Here is a 14,036-nt window from a genome sequence, read left to right as displayed (position 1 = left end):
AAAGAAAAATATTTATTTTTGTCACACGTTTTTTCTTTTCTTCTTAATTTTTCGTCTTCGTATTTTCTGTACTACGTCGTTGAGTAAAAAACTTTTTCTTTTAATTTAGAAAATATTTTTCTCTCATACAGGACGAGAATTTGTACACGATAATGATAAACTGCACGCTGGCTTATGCGTACGAATATCTGGGCAATACCTCGCGATTAGTGATAACGCCGCTCACTGATCGATGCTACCGCACTTTGTTCAGCGCGCTTAGTCTACATCTCGGCGGTGCGCCGGAAGGACCCGCCGGAACGGGGAAAACCGAGACCGTGAAGGATATGGCGAAGGCGGTCGCCAAGCAGTGCATCGTATTCAATTGCTCGGAAGGATTGGATTACATAGCTCTAGGCAAATTTTTTAAAGTACGAAGAGAATTTTTCAAAATTGAAAAATCTTCACGTATATTTCAATATTTTTTACACTTTTTTTTCTCGTTTTCGCACTCTCCAGGGATTAGCCAGTACAGGAGCTTGGTCGTGTTTCGACGAGTTTAATCGCATCGATTTGGAAGTTTTGTCGGTCGTGGCGCAACAAATTCTGACCATTCAACGAGCCATAAACGCGAACATGGAAATCTTGGTGTTCGAGGGTACGGAACTGAAGTTGGATTCCACCTGCGCGGTGTTCACCACGATGAATCCGGGATACGCCGGAAGAACGGAATTACCTGACAATCTCAAGGCTCTGTTCCGACCGGTAGCTATGATGGTGAGTATCACGAAGACGCGCATAATGTTTGTGAATCATGTTACGTGTTTTTTTTTTCTTATCTACACGCGATAGGTGCCCGATTACGCTTTGATAGCGGAGAACATATTATATTCGTACGGATTTTACAACGCGAGACCTTTGTCCGTGAAGATAGTCATGTGTTACAAGTTGTGTTCGGAGCAACTGTCCAGTCAGAATCATTACGATTACGGCATGCGAGCGGTAAAGTCCGTTCTGATAGCGGCAGGTAATTTGAAATTGAAGTATCCCGAAGAGGATGAGGACATTTTGCTCCTGCGCAGCATCAAGGACGTGAATCTGCCCAAGTTTCTATACGAGGACATACCTCTTTTTCAAGTACAAAAACGTCACGCAATACGTTCACTCTCGTGAATACGAGAGAGAGAACGTAGCGTGAGATATTGTCGATGTTTCAGGGTATCGCTTTGGATCTCTTTCCGAATGTGGTGCTGCCCGAGCCGAATTACGTGCACTTGAACGCGACCGCGTTCGAAGCGTGCGCCGCCGCGAACATACAATGCGTTCCCGCGTTTCTGAAGAAGATCCAGGAGATATACGAGATGATGCTGGTCAGACACGGTTTCATGATCGTCGGATATCCTTTCGCCGGCAAAACTACGGCTTACCGAATGTTGGCCAACGCGCTCGAAATCTGCGAGGAAAAGGTGAGAAAGCGAATTTGCAAATGTGTTCACCTCTCCCTCTCAACGATTGTTCGTTAAATCGATCGAAAATTGCTAGAATCTGATAAACGAGCGCAAGGTGGAGATAGCGGTGATCAATCCGAAGGCGATAACGCTGAGACAGTTGTACGGACACTTCGATCCGGCGTCACACGAGTGGCGCGATGGTATCTTGGCCATCTGCTATCGGGCTTTCGCGACTTCGCCGAACGACAACCGGAAGTGGTTGGTCTTCGACGGTCCGGTAGACGCGGTGTGGATAGAGAGCATGAACACCGTTCTCGACGACAACAAGAAGTTGTGTCTAACGAGCGGCGAGATCATCAAGCTGGCGCCAACAACCAATCTGATATACGAACCGTTGGATCTGGAAGTCGCCTCGCCGGCCACGGTGTCTCGTTGCGGTAAATTGTAACAAATAACATATATTAAATCCAGAATCGAGTGATCAAACGGGCTATTTGACACAGGGATGATTTATATGGAGCCCGGAGCGTTAGGGTGGGAGCCGTTATTAAAATCCTGGATAGCAAAATTGCCGGAAGTGATAGACGAGTGGCTGCGAAGTTTTCTGTACGAATCGCTGTTTCTCAGATTTTGCAAGCCCCTCATTCATTTCTTACGTAGATGTAACGTAAAGGTATAAAGCAGGATTTTTGTCTGTGATAGAATTCGAACACTCTGACAGATTCTGTATCTCGCCAGGAAATATGCCCGATGCCCGATGCCAATCTTGTGCGATCGATCACTTATCTTATGGACTGTTTCATCAACTACAGCGACGAGGAAATCAAAAATATAAGCGAGCTCGATATCCGTGCGCAGTTAGAGGTTGAAATTTGATCAACTCGACTAACTCGACCAGATAAACCATCACACATATAAATAATCTCAAGTATTTCTGTAGGGTTCCTTCTTCTTTTCATGCATCTGGGCGATGGGAGGCACTTTAGAAGCCACATACAGACCACAATTTAGCATACTATTTCGCGGTCTTCTGGCGAGAGAATTTCCGACCGATCTGATGGACGTATTCCAACTGGAAGAGCCGGTTCCACAGCCTTTGAAACCCTATATCTTCATTATGCCGAAAGATCGTTTGGTGTTTGATTACAGATTTATCAGAGAAGTATGTCTACAAACTTCGTGTATCAAAAGAGCGATGAGAGACAGAAAAAAATAATATATAAAATGATATTTTGCTATCTCTGTTGTATATCGCACAAATTTTTACCAGGGTAAAGGAAAGTGGAAGTTATGGACGGACGAGCTACTGACCATGCCTCCGATTCCACGTGACATCCCTGTCAATCAAATAATCGTTCCGACCGTGGAGACTGTACGTTACACGGCTCTATTCCAATTGCTGGTCCAACACGAGAAACCGGTGCTCGTCTCGGGCCCGACCGGGACCGGAAAGTCGGTGTACATAATCGACTTTCTTCTGAAGAAGAACAAACCCGAGGTGAACCTGCCGTTGTTCATTAATTTCTCCGCGCAAACCACCGCCAATCAGACGCAGGATATCATCATGGCCAAGCTGGATCGCAGGCGCAAGGGCGTTTACGGTCCTCCGATAGGTAAACGTTGGATAATCTTCGTGGACGATGTCTCGATGCCGCTGAAAGAGGTGTTCGGGGCGCAACCCCCCATAGAACTGCTACGGCAATGGTTGGATCACTGGCAGTGGTAAAGTATCTGAAACTACTTGTTTTTCTTGAATACTAGTAGCAAAATACATTCTGACAGGATATACGTACACATAGGTACGACAGAAAGGAAAGTATGATAAAGCTTATTGAGATTCAACTAATGTGCGCGATGGCTCCGCCGTCCGTTAGCAAGGACGTCACGCCGCGATTCAAACGACATTTCTTCGTTCTGACGATATCCGAATTCGAGGACAACGTTATGATCACGATATTCAGCAAAATCGTTCTGTGGCATCTCGACACCAGGTTTGTGAATTAAAGAATATTCGTATTTCGTCTCGCGAAATAAATCCAAAAGAGCATCACCGAACTCTTTGTGCGTTTTTTTTTTCTAGAGGTTTCAGCAAAGAGTTCGATCCGTGTATCGATCAAATTGTTCTCGCAACGTTGGACATTTACAAGCAGAGCATGCGCAACCTGCTTCCGACGCCCGCGAAGTGCCATTACATGTTTAATCTTCGAGATTTCTCCAGAGTGATTCAGGTCTTATCACACTCTTGTGTATTATTTTCTCAGAACAATGAAATGAGCTTTCTTCAGCTATTGCTACAATGATTATTATCGTGCGCAGGGAGTGCTCTTATCGGTTCCGGAAGCCATGCCTTCGCTCTCGCACATGAACAGATTGTGGGTTCACGAGATATTGCGTGTGTTCGGCGATCGTTTGTTCGACGACGTCGACATCAAATGGCTGGTACATCAGATACACGCAACGTTGAAACAACGCATGGAAATTGCGATAGACCAACTCTTCGAAGATTACATTTCTGACAAATATCTCAAATATGTACGACACGCGCACTCATGAGCACTAACAAGATTCTTTTTTAACAAAAGTTACACCTTTGTGCGCTAAAAGTGTCATTTTTTGGTCAGATCTCTATGGACGTGTTGCGTAAGTTGATCTACTGCGACTTCGGCGACGCCAAAAGTGACGCTCGTCTGTATCAAGAAGTTCTCGACTTGGAGCAATTGCGAGAGATCGTGGAAACGTATCTTTCTGAATACAACACTATGTCCAGAAAACCCATGAACCTGGTGTTGTTCCGGTAAATCTACTCACTCATTCTATTTTATTCGAAAAATTGTAAACCGTTCGTATAATTGTGTGATTTTTTATTCAATTACGCGATAAAAGATTCGCGATCGAGCATCTGTCGAGAATAGCTCGTATCATTAAACAATCGCGAAGTCACGCGCTCCTCGTCGGAGTCGGTGGTTCCGGAAAACAGTCTCTGACCAGACTGGCGTCGCACATCTACGACTACGACGTACATCAGGTCGAACTCACGCAACTATATGGCCAACACGAATGGCACGAGGACATCAAAACCATTCTAAGAAAAGCCACCGCCACCGATTTGCACTCGACGTTCCTCTTCAGCGACACGCAGATCAAAGAGGAGAGTTTTCTCGAAGACATCAACAACATGCTTAATTCAGGCGAAGTAAACGAAACGATGTATTGAATTGTTGTTTGTTTTCGCGCACGACGCGATTAGCAATTTCTTTGATTTTTTTTTTTTCAGGTCCCGAACATATTTAACGCCGACGAGAAAGCTGAAATATGCGAAAAAATGAAAATTATCGATCGGCAACGGGAACGAGCGATGCAAACAGACGGTAGTCCGGCTGCGCTCTTCAATCTGTTCGTTCAACTATGTCGCGATCAATTGCACATCGTTGTCACTATGTCCCCCATCGGTGACGCTTTCAGAAATCGTGTTAGAAAATTTCCATCTTTGGTCAACTGTTGCACCATTGATTGGCTTCAGGTATTAAATTTGACTGAAAAACATTTGTACGAGCTAAATGTGACAAAACGTACGGACACCTTAAGACTATTATGCTCTGTTGTTTGAAAAGAAAACAAAATAGATATATAATATGCTTTGTTAATTTTTTTCGTTACTCTAGTCGTGGCCTAAAGATGCCTTGTACGCTGTAGCGACAAAATTCCTATCTACAATCGAACTTACTGATCGCGAGAGAAAAGCTGGTATTGACATGTGCCAATTTTTTCACATGTCCACTCAAAACTTGAGCGACGAATTTTTTGTTCGCTTGAACAGACGCAATTACGTGACGCCTACTTCTTATCTCGAAATGATTAACACCTTTCAGAGTTTACTCGAGAAGAAACGTAGGTGAGTGCGTGATATTGTTTTTTCTTTGTTCATACCTTAATTATCTTCGCATTTTTCACTTTATCGTAATTCGTAGTGAGGTGCTGCTCGCTAAAGCTCGATACGAAGGCGGATTGGGACAGTTGGATCGCACGCAGCAACAAGCGACAGAGATGCAAGATATACTGAAGCAGTTGCAACCAAAATTGGTCATGGCCACGCAAGACATCCAGAAAATGCTGTTGGATATTGAAAAAGAGAGTCAGGAAGTTGCAGAATTTGAGAAAAGAGTCAAACTCGACGAGGCTGCGGCAGAAGTAAGATAAAAAGCACACAAATTTAATAAAACTATCTCCTTTATATATATATATAATAAATATTAATGTATGCAAATATGTAGAAAGTAGCTAACGAAGCGGCTGCGATACGAGCTGAGTGCGATGCCGATTTGGCTGCAGCTATGCCCATTTTAATAAGAGCTCAAGAAGCGTTAGACACATTAACACTGGCAGACATTGCAGTGGTCAAAGCAATGAAACACCCGCCGTACGGCGTGAAACTCATTGTGGAGAGCGTTTGCGTTCTTAGGGTAAAACAATCGCTCAAAAAAAAAAAAAAAAAAAAATCTTCGCAATTGCTCACGATTTGTTCACGTTTACTAAAATGTAAACAAATTTTATTGCAGGAAATAAAACCTGAGAAGGTGCAGAAAAACGGTGCAGTTGTCGAGGATTATTGGAAAGCCGCATTGAAGATGCTCAGTGACGTGAAATTTTTAGACTCGCTACTAAACTTTGATAAGGATAATATCCCGGACGAAGTAATGGAAGTATTACGAACGCAGTATTTTACCAAACCGGACTTCGATCCGGAGAAAATGAAAAGAGTCTCAACGGCCTGCGAGGGATTGTGTCGTTGGGTTCTCGCAATGTCCGACTATCACGACGTCATCAAGATCGTTAAGCCTAAACAAATAGCTCTTGCGATAGCTGAAGAAGCTTACAGAAATGCTTTGGCCAAGTTGAACGAATTAAGAGAACAGTTGCGTCTAGTGCAGGTAACCTAGTAATATTTTTTAACTTGAGTAACAAACCAGTTTATTCATAACAGAATATATAACAAGTGGTGAACCAAATAGTATGTGTATTAATATAATAAAATCTTCGTAATTAAAATCTGTGTGCTATTAGGAAAAGTTGAGACTTCTTCAAGAGACCCTAAACAAAAGAAAGGCAGAATTCCAGGCAATATCAGATCAAATGACGGAGTGCGAAACAAAACTGAAACGGGCTGAGGATCTTATTGGGGGATTAGGTGGAGAATACGCGCGTTGGTTTCAAACTGCCGAAGATTTAGGAGACGTGTGAGGATCAATCTGACGCGTTTATCATATTGCGAATCTTCATCGCTATTATTTCATTCAACATGATTTTTTTCTACTTTCCTTAGATATAACCGGCTAACAGGCGACGTAATAATCGCTTCCGGTGTGGTGGCTTATTTAGGACCGTTCACTATGCCGTTTCGCTTACAGCAGATAAGCGAGTGGGTACAATTGTGCAAAAATCTGCACGTTATTTGCACCGACGACTTTCAACTGCGCGACGTGCTCGGCGATCCGGTGCTGATCAGATCCTGGAACATCGCCGGATTGCCTGCCGACGCGTTTTCAGTCGACAACGGCATCATTGTTGTGTAAGTCGGTTTTGCATATCAAAATCAACACTAACAAATCGTGTGTCGGATAATTCGCGCGATTTCAGAAACGCCAGAAGATGGCCGCTGATGATAGACCCGCAGAGCCAGGCCAACAAGTGGGTCCGAAACATGGAGAAGCAGAATTCTTTAAGTATCGTTCGGCTGACTCAGGCTATTTACATCAGAATCTTGGAGAACGCGATACAATTCGGACTACCGGTGTTGATCGAGAACGTAGAAGAGGAATTGGATCCTGTTCTCGAGTCGATACTGCTGAAACAAACGTTCAAGCAAGCCGGTGCACTCTGCATAAAACTAGGTGATGCCATAATCGAATATAATACGAATTTCAGGTATGTTTTCTAATGTATGCGAAATTTGACGATCTTGATGGTACTCATTGGCGTCACACAATTATGTAATGATTATCGATATAGGCTTTACATCACGACAAAACTGAGGAATCCCCATTATCTGCCGGAAATAGCTGTGAGAGTGACTCTGCTGAACTTCATGATAACACCGAGTGGCTTGGAGGATCAGTTGCTCGGTATCGTAGTCGCGAAAGACCGACCGGATCTGGAAACGGAGAAGAATTCATTGATTGTGCAAAGTGCCGCGAACAAAAAGTATGTAGTTCGATTTTGACACTTCGATTTCGATAGTATCATATTTCAATATTTTTTTGTTTCGTATAAAAGACTGTTAAAAGAAACGGAGGATAAGATTTTGGAAGTGCTTTCCGCGGCGGACATCGCTGACATTTTGGAAGATGAGGAAGCCATCGACATTCTAACGTCGTCTAAGAATCTAAGCGACGACATACAAATGAAACAAGCGGCCACGGAAATCACGGAGAAGTCGATCGACGAGGCGAGACTGCAGTACAAACCTATTGCGTCTTATTCGACCGTACTTTTCTTCACAATAGGTGCCTTAAATTGCGATTAAAAAACGATATATAATACACATATTTGTATCTTGTTGACGAATGTTTGATTATATTCCAAGTTATTTTTTTTTGCAGCGTCCTTAGCCAATATAGACCCGATGTACCAATATTCGTTAATTTGGTTTGTAAATCTATTCGTTATGGCTATCACCAACACGGAACCGACTGACATTGTCGAGCAACGTTTGAAGGATCTGACCAGATACTTCACGTACTCCCTCTATGTCAATATCTGCAGATCGCTGTTCGAAAAGGACAAACTGTTGTTCACGCTACTTCTTGTTGTCAATCTGCAAGGAATAAGCGAGAAGCCGGACGTCGCCGCTCAGTGGTTGTTCCTGCTGACCACTGGAGTAGGTTTAGAGAATCCGTACGCCAATCCCACCGATTGGCTGCCCACCAAACAATGGGACATATTATGCAGACTTGATCACATCAAAGGATTCGAAGTAAATTTCTAATTTTGCGATTGAAATGCGCTCAAATGATCGACATTCATATTCAAGCGCTGAAAACAACTTCGTATAGGGTATCAGAGAATTGTTTACCGATTCTATCGGCGAATGGAAGAAGATATTCGATTCGAAGGAACCGCAGAAAGAGCGTTTTCCAGCGCCTTACGGCGATTTGAATTTGTTCGAACAACTGTTGATTCTGCGATGTATTCGGCCCGATAAAATTATTCCTGCCGTGCAAAAGTTTGTGGAAGGTAAAAACATTCAGCTGGTGTTAATTGAAAGAAGTGAACATTAACAGTTACTCGAATTATTTGATCGTTGTAGAACAACTGGGAGCACAATATATTGAACCACCGCCTTTCGACTTGGCGTCTTCCTACGCGGATTCCAATTGTTGCATTCCGTTGATATTCGTCCTGACTCCCGGCGCTGATCCGACTCAGGCTATGCTGGCATTCGCCGATGAACAGGGCTACAGCGCCACGCGTCTCTTTTTTCTGTCCCTCGGCCAAGGTGAGCACTAGCGACGTCTTCAGGACTCGAGTCCTCTCGCGGATTGATTGATCACGACGTTCACGCCAGGTCAGGGTCGAATCGCAGAAGAGATGATAACGCATGGTGTACTGGACGGAAATTGGGTGGTGCTGCAGAACTGCCATCTAGCCAGAAGCTGGATGCCGACACTGGAGAATATTTGTGAGGGTCTGATGCCCGATACGATACATCCCGATTTCCGACTTTGGCTGACCAGTTATCCGGCGGAGCACTTTCCCATCTCGGTGCTCCAGAACGGTATCAAAATGACAAACGAGCCGCCCAAGGGACTCCGAGCCAACATCCTCAAATCTTACATGAGCGATCCGATCAGCAATCCGGAGTTCTTCGAAGGATGCGTTCAGAGCGAGCACTTCAAAAAGCTCTTGTACTCGTTGTGCTTCTTTCATGCTGTTGTGCAGGAGAGACGCAAGTTTGGCCCGATCGGCTGGAACATTCCCTACGAGTACAACGAGACTGATTTGAGGATCAGTATCCTGCAGCTGAAGATGTTTCTCGATGAGCACGACGACGTACAGTTTGAAGCTCTGAACTACCTCACGGGCGAGTGTAATTACGGAGGAAGAGTCACGGACGCGTGGGATCGTAGAACATTGAACACTATTCTGGCAAAGTTCTATTGCCAGTGAGTAGTATCAAGAAATTGCAGAATTTTTTTTATCGGTGTGTGTGTGTGTTCGAAGAATTTATTTAGATTATTATTCATATGTTGTTCAGAGAAATTCTGACCGCCGAGACGTACTACTTCGACGAAACGTCGTCCATTTATTATTGCCCGATCGTCGGAGACTACGAGATGCATCTTGAATACACGAGAAAACTTCCGATAATTACGGAGCCAAGTGTGTTCGGCATGAACGAGAATGCCGATATTATTAAGGATCAGCAAGAAACGGACCTTCTATTTTCCTCGCTACTGCTCACTCAGGTAATTCTCTTTTTTATTTGAATATTCCTATTAACTAAGCAAGAACCAATGCTATAGTTATAAATATGTTTTTTTTTTTCATTTTATCAAACATCCTTCAGGATCGAACGGTACGTATATCGAGAAGAACGACCGGTTCAACTTATCGTTGATAATAATTAAAGAGTTTTTAGACACATGCAACTATAGATGATGTATTTTACATAATTATTCTTTTTTTTTTATTGCTCATCCCTAGGATCTTTGGCAAGCCAAGGTATGCTCTACACATTGTGTCTCCTTTTATTCCGTCGATCAAAGATTTTCTAGGTGAACTCGACAATTGATCTTTCTCAAATATTCTGACCGGCACGAGATTGTACAACATCGGTTTAAGTGAGAAGATAATATAATATGTTTCATCGTATTGTCTTTCTTAGGAAGCTGTTAAAACCGGTTTGAGACAAGCGTCTGACGACGAGGTGGTCGATGAGGTCGCGGTAGAAATTTTAGACAAGTTACCAAACGAATACGATCTGATCACCGCACTCGCCAAGTATCCCACGCTGTATAGTCAAAGCATGAACACCGTACTGGTGCAAGAAATGGACAGATTCAATAAATTATTACGCTGCATCAAGGAAAGTCTCAACAATGTGCGAAAAGCTATCAAAGGTGTTTCAGAAAATAAACATCTATATATATGTAAAAAATTGCTAATCATTGAAATTTATAATAAATATCAATAATGTGGATATATTGTTAAATTGTAATTATGTTATGTATAATAATTCAGGTCAGATTATTATGTCCTACGAACTTGAAGACATTTATCAGGCAATCTTGAAGAACAAGATACCCGTTCTGTGGAAACAAAACTCTTATCCGTCTCTGAAGCCTCTGGGAAGTTACATCACCGATTTTCTACGACGTTTGGCATTTTTACAGGTACAAAATTCCCGCACACACGTACGAACTATTTCTAGAATTTTTCATTGTTTTTTTTCTTGAAATATTTAACGCAAAAGTTTTAGTGCAAAATTTTCGCGTTACATTTACACAGAAATGGTACGACGAGGGACAGCCCGTTACATTTTGGATGCCGGGATTTTACTTCACGCAAGCATTTTTGACCGGAACGCTGCAGAATTACGCGCGAAAATATTCTATCCCGATAGATCTCCTCACGTTCGACTTCGTGATCCTAAAGGAGACCACTTTCGAATCCGCGCCCGAGGACGGCGTTTACATTTACGGATTATTTTTGGACGGCGCGAGGTTCGACATGAAGAACATGTGCGTGGAAGAAAGCTTTCCTAAAGTGCTTTACGACAACATGCCTTTTGTAAGTGATCTTTCTCGCATTTTCCTTCTCGAGAACTCAACCCGAGAGACTAAAAGATGCCTGTAGATGCGCTTTACAGGATTTTGTTTTTAATATACATAATATGTATACAGCTTTATTTTGCAGCTCAATATAAAATAATTCTTTACGTTTATTGTAACAAATAAAACTTACGATATCTTGTAATGTCGCTTGACTGTACAGATGTGGCTGATACCGATGAAGAGGCAGGATATTGAGGAAAGAAGAACATACACCTGTCCGGTTTACAGGACCAGCGAACGTCGTGGGGTGTTGTCAACCACCGGTCACTCTACGAACTTCGTCATCGGCATGACGTTGCCTACGGTGAAACCGCCCGAGCACTGGATCATAAGAGGAGTAGCTATGCTCTGTGCGCTCAGTGAATAAAAACAAATTGCCAACGTAACACTATGCGTCTAGTCTTTCTACTCATTATCCCTTCGTTCCCAATTTTTATTTGCGGACGTTACAAAATTTCATAACGCGTTTTAATAACAATTTTGTTTTTCGAACTTTTTGTATCTCTTCACAGATTTGAGAAACATAATATATAGTTATTGCGTTGCTACATACCATTTTATTTCTTTTTCTTCGTTTTCCTTCGTTTCTTGAGAAAAATACGCTCGTAATACGCTCTCCATGTTCGTTGAATAATCTTTGTCGCTCGGGTTTGCTTGAATAGTTCCACCTTCTCGTTGAAAGCCTTTATCAACGCGACTTCTCGCTCCTGTTTGAATTGTGTGTACTGAATCCGTTGCGTTGCCAACCGATTCTGATAAAAAAGATTAGGTCAGTTTTACACTGCACTCTCGCCAGCTTCACCAGAAAGAAGACTGCGAGCGGTCACGATCATAGTTTAGGCAGAGATTCTGCTGAACGCAGCCAATAGCTGCGGAAGCACACAAGACAAGCGTCTGCTTGAAAAAATGCCTTTTCCGTGGAAACGGTTGGCAGAATTGTACACGAACAATTCGAAATATGAGTCGAAGTTAAAATAAATGACAATTTATAAATTTTTACGTAAATTTTCTTACGCGACAAAACGACGTCGTTTTACGTTTTTTTGAATTTTTTGAATAAATGTATGCGTTTAAACTTAGATACCTTTATATCTCCTATTTCTGCTTCAAGAAACTCGTAATCTTTCGACAGTCTCTCCGTTAAAGCGTGACACGCGCCGATATCGCGATCATAATTACCGAGAAGTTCTTTATATTCTTGTTCAACTTTCGCGCTGAAACAAAAAATTTAACTCTCTGGTAATGTTCTTCCCGTTCTCTCTTTTGTTTTTCAAATAATTCTCATCGATATTACAGAATAGTTTTAGAGATGGTATAATATTATACATGTACCACATCTCGTAAAGTTCCTTTTCGGTTGTCGCGTTGAATTCTATGACGTCACGCAATTTGCGCTCTGCAGTATTTATTTCTGATAGCAATTGCTTCTTTCGCGCTTCCTGCTGTTCTCTTTTATTCAACATTTCCTGTATTGAATTCTCTCTAAAAATAATACACCTATATATGTGATATATATTATACAATTTTTATATATCTGGTCTGATATATATCATAAAATTGTATAAAAATTATTTTAAGTTTTATTTAAGTAGTGATAATTTTTATGAATACATTTCTTTTTCTATATCCCTTTCTGATGTTTTCCTAATGCTTTTCACTATTTCTTCCTCGTTGTTTATACAAGTCAGGATATTTTTGAAAAAGATGTCAAAGGTCGAGGTTTGCTCCTCAGATACTCTCTGCAAAACTATACATTTAACTAATTCTTTGATCTATGGCTTGTTTTTTAAAAACTTATTATTTTGATATAAGAAATATATATTATAATATATATTTTTTATGTGATTAAATTCACCTTCAAGTTGTGACAAAAGCTCCGCTGTTTTCGCTCTGGAAGCCTCCGAATTGACGATATGCATACGTTCTATTTCCGGAGTTCTTTTCATACGAGATACAACAGATAGTTTAAAACATTCGATGAGAGTTGTGATTTCTTGAAGCAACGGCAAATGTCGAGTACCGCAGTTTTCAATCTGTTACATTATATAATAATGTAAAACATGTAGGTATTTTAAACAAATTATTGAACATCTTAGATACTATTTACATATTTTAAGTTTTATTTGTTTTTCAACAAAACAATTTTGTGAAACGACTTTAACAAGCAATTTCGAACATTTTCAAATTAACGCGTTACTCAAAATTAAGTAAAATTTGCGATAAAAGTTGAAAAACTGAGAGAGAGAGAGAAAGAGAGAAAAGCTTCCCATGTGATTCATATTCTTCATAAAGACAAAAAAGTGCATTTCTAAAAAAAGAAAAATAAATCTTATATAAAAAATTACCGCTTGTTCTATATTGAGAATAATGTTTCCCAAAAGTTTTTCCATTCGAATAATCAAAATCGTTATTGCTTCGTCGTTCATGTTTCAAGTTATAGGTATTTACTCTTGTTTACAAAAGAGAAATGACGGCACAATCTTTATTTTCGTTGTAAAATTATTAATACAAGCTGTACGTCTCTCTCTGAACTCTCTGTAAACACCAAATCGATCTAACAGTATGTATGTTTTATGGTTACCATGCTCTTAAATAACCAATACAATATAAATTATAAAGATTTTCTCTCATTCGCGAGCGATTCATCAATTTCTGATAATAATGGAAAAAAATATACATGCACAAATATAAAAAAAAACGTTGATAATACCTTACGCTACTTATAATCAATGATGTATTGTCATCAGTATAATCAATTATCATTTGATGCACTGAT

General features: G+C 41.1%; 3 protein-coding genes across 6 annotated transcripts in view; 2 read left to right on the top strand and 1 right to left on the bottom strand.

The window, feature by feature from the left end:
- LOC109859355 (dynein heavy chain 7, axonemal-like) overlaps positions 1-9,774 on the top strand; it is a 13,119-nt gene extending 3,345 nt beyond the window's left edge. Inside the window, exons 11-39 of the mRNA XM_020437530.1 lie at positions 132-410; positions 499-756; positions 832-1,116; positions 1,197-1,445; positions 1,522-1,867; positions 1,934-2,103; positions 2,169-2,294; positions 2,371-2,592; positions 2,701-3,152; positions 3,230-3,421; positions 3,511-3,658; positions 3,747-3,962; positions 4,052-4,224; positions 4,314-4,623; positions 4,705-4,950; positions 5,093-5,322; positions 5,399-5,618; positions 5,702-5,890; positions 5,987-6,358; positions 6,492-6,664; positions 6,751-6,996; positions 7,065-7,352; positions 7,437-7,628; positions 7,701-7,930; positions 8,027-8,400; positions 8,480-8,660; positions 8,734-8,922; positions 8,992-9,589; positions 9,677-9,774. Coding sequence (XP_020293119.1) covers positions 132-410; positions 499-756; positions 832-1,116; positions 1,197-1,445; positions 1,522-1,867; positions 1,934-2,103; positions 2,169-2,294; positions 2,371-2,592; positions 2,701-3,152; positions 3,230-3,421; positions 3,511-3,658; positions 3,747-3,962; positions 4,052-4,224; positions 4,314-4,623; positions 4,705-4,950; positions 5,093-5,322; positions 5,399-5,618; positions 5,702-5,890; positions 5,987-6,358; positions 6,492-6,664; positions 6,751-6,996; positions 7,065-7,352; positions 7,437-7,628; positions 7,701-7,930; positions 8,027-8,400; positions 8,480-8,660; positions 8,734-8,922; positions 8,992-9,589; positions 9,677-9,692 — 7,170 coding nt within the window. The 3' untranslated portion in view covers positions 9,693-9,774. The remainder of the gene's footprint in view (positions 1-131; positions 411-498; positions 757-831; positions 1,117-1,196; positions 1,446-1,521; positions 1,868-1,933; positions 2,104-2,168; positions 2,295-2,370; positions 2,593-2,700; positions 3,153-3,229; positions 3,422-3,510; positions 3,659-3,746; positions 3,963-4,051; positions 4,225-4,313; positions 4,624-4,704; positions 4,951-5,092; positions 5,323-5,398; positions 5,619-5,701; positions 5,891-5,986; positions 6,359-6,491; positions 6,665-6,750; positions 6,997-7,064; positions 7,353-7,436; positions 7,629-7,700; positions 7,931-8,026; positions 8,401-8,479; positions 8,661-8,733; positions 8,923-8,991; positions 9,590-9,676) is intronic.
- LOC109859358 (IQ domain-containing protein D-like) overlaps positions 1-14,036 on the bottom strand; it is a 26,393-nt gene extending 12,357 nt beyond the window's left edge. Inside the window, exons 1-7 of one of the 4 annotated variants that reach the window (XR_002250704.1) lie at positions 13,971-14,036; positions 13,116-13,293; positions 12,872-12,999; positions 12,593-12,742; positions 12,345-12,474; positions 11,814-12,012; positions 11,391-11,581 (exon numbers count right to left, since the gene is read on the bottom strand). Coding sequence is in view for 3 of the 4 variants with exons in the window: in XM_020437534.1 (XP_020293123.1) it covers positions 11,818-12,012; positions 12,345-12,474; positions 12,593-12,742; positions 12,872-13,007; positions 13,116-13,293; positions 13,606-13,650 (834 nt within the window). In the remaining variant the exon portion in view is untranslated. Of the gene's footprint in view, positions 1-11,390; positions 11,582-11,813; positions 12,013-12,344; positions 12,475-12,592; positions 12,743-12,871; positions 13,008-13,115; positions 13,294-13,605; positions 13,663-13,970 lie in introns of those variants that run through there. The other 3 variants (XM_020437536.1, XM_020437534.1, XM_020437535.1) reach the window with 3 other exon arrangements.
- LOC109859359 (dynein heavy chain 12, axonemal-like) lies at positions 9,900-11,634 on the top strand. The gene is made up of 4 exons (XM_020437537.1): positions 9,900-10,546; positions 10,668-10,819; positions 10,935-11,216; positions 11,421-11,634. Exons 1-4 carry the CDS (start codon positions 10,453-10,455, stop codon positions 11,625-11,627), a joined length of 735 nt encoding a protein of 244 aa, XP_020293126.1. The 5' UTR covers positions 9,900-10,452; the 3' UTR covers positions 11,628-11,634.

The sequence above is a fragment of the Pseudomyrmex gracilis genome, unplaced genomic scaffold, assembly GCF_002006095.1.
Source record: "Pseudomyrmex gracilis isolate BER0280 unplaced genomic scaffold, ASM200609v1 scaffold_258, whole genome shotgun sequence".
Taxonomy (NCBI): Eukaryota; Metazoa; Arthropoda; class Insecta; order Hymenoptera; family Formicidae; genus Pseudomyrmex; species Pseudomyrmex gracilis.
Note: the sequence above shows the minus strand (reverse complement) of the source record. Positions and strands in the feature narration are given on the sequence as shown.

Coding starts and splice junctions, on each gene's coding strand:
- LOC109859359 (XM_020437537.1), top strand. CDS start 10,453: ATGAACACCGTACTGGTGCAAGAAATGGACAGATTCAATAAATTATTA. Junction 10,547..10,667: donor TGTGCGAAAAGCTATCAAAG/GTGTTTCAGAAA, acceptor ATAATAATTCAG/GTCAGATTATTATGTCCTAC. Junction 11,217..11,420: donor TTTACGACAACATGCCTTTT/GTAAGTGATCTT, acceptor TTGACTGTACAG/ATGTGGCTGATACCGATGAA.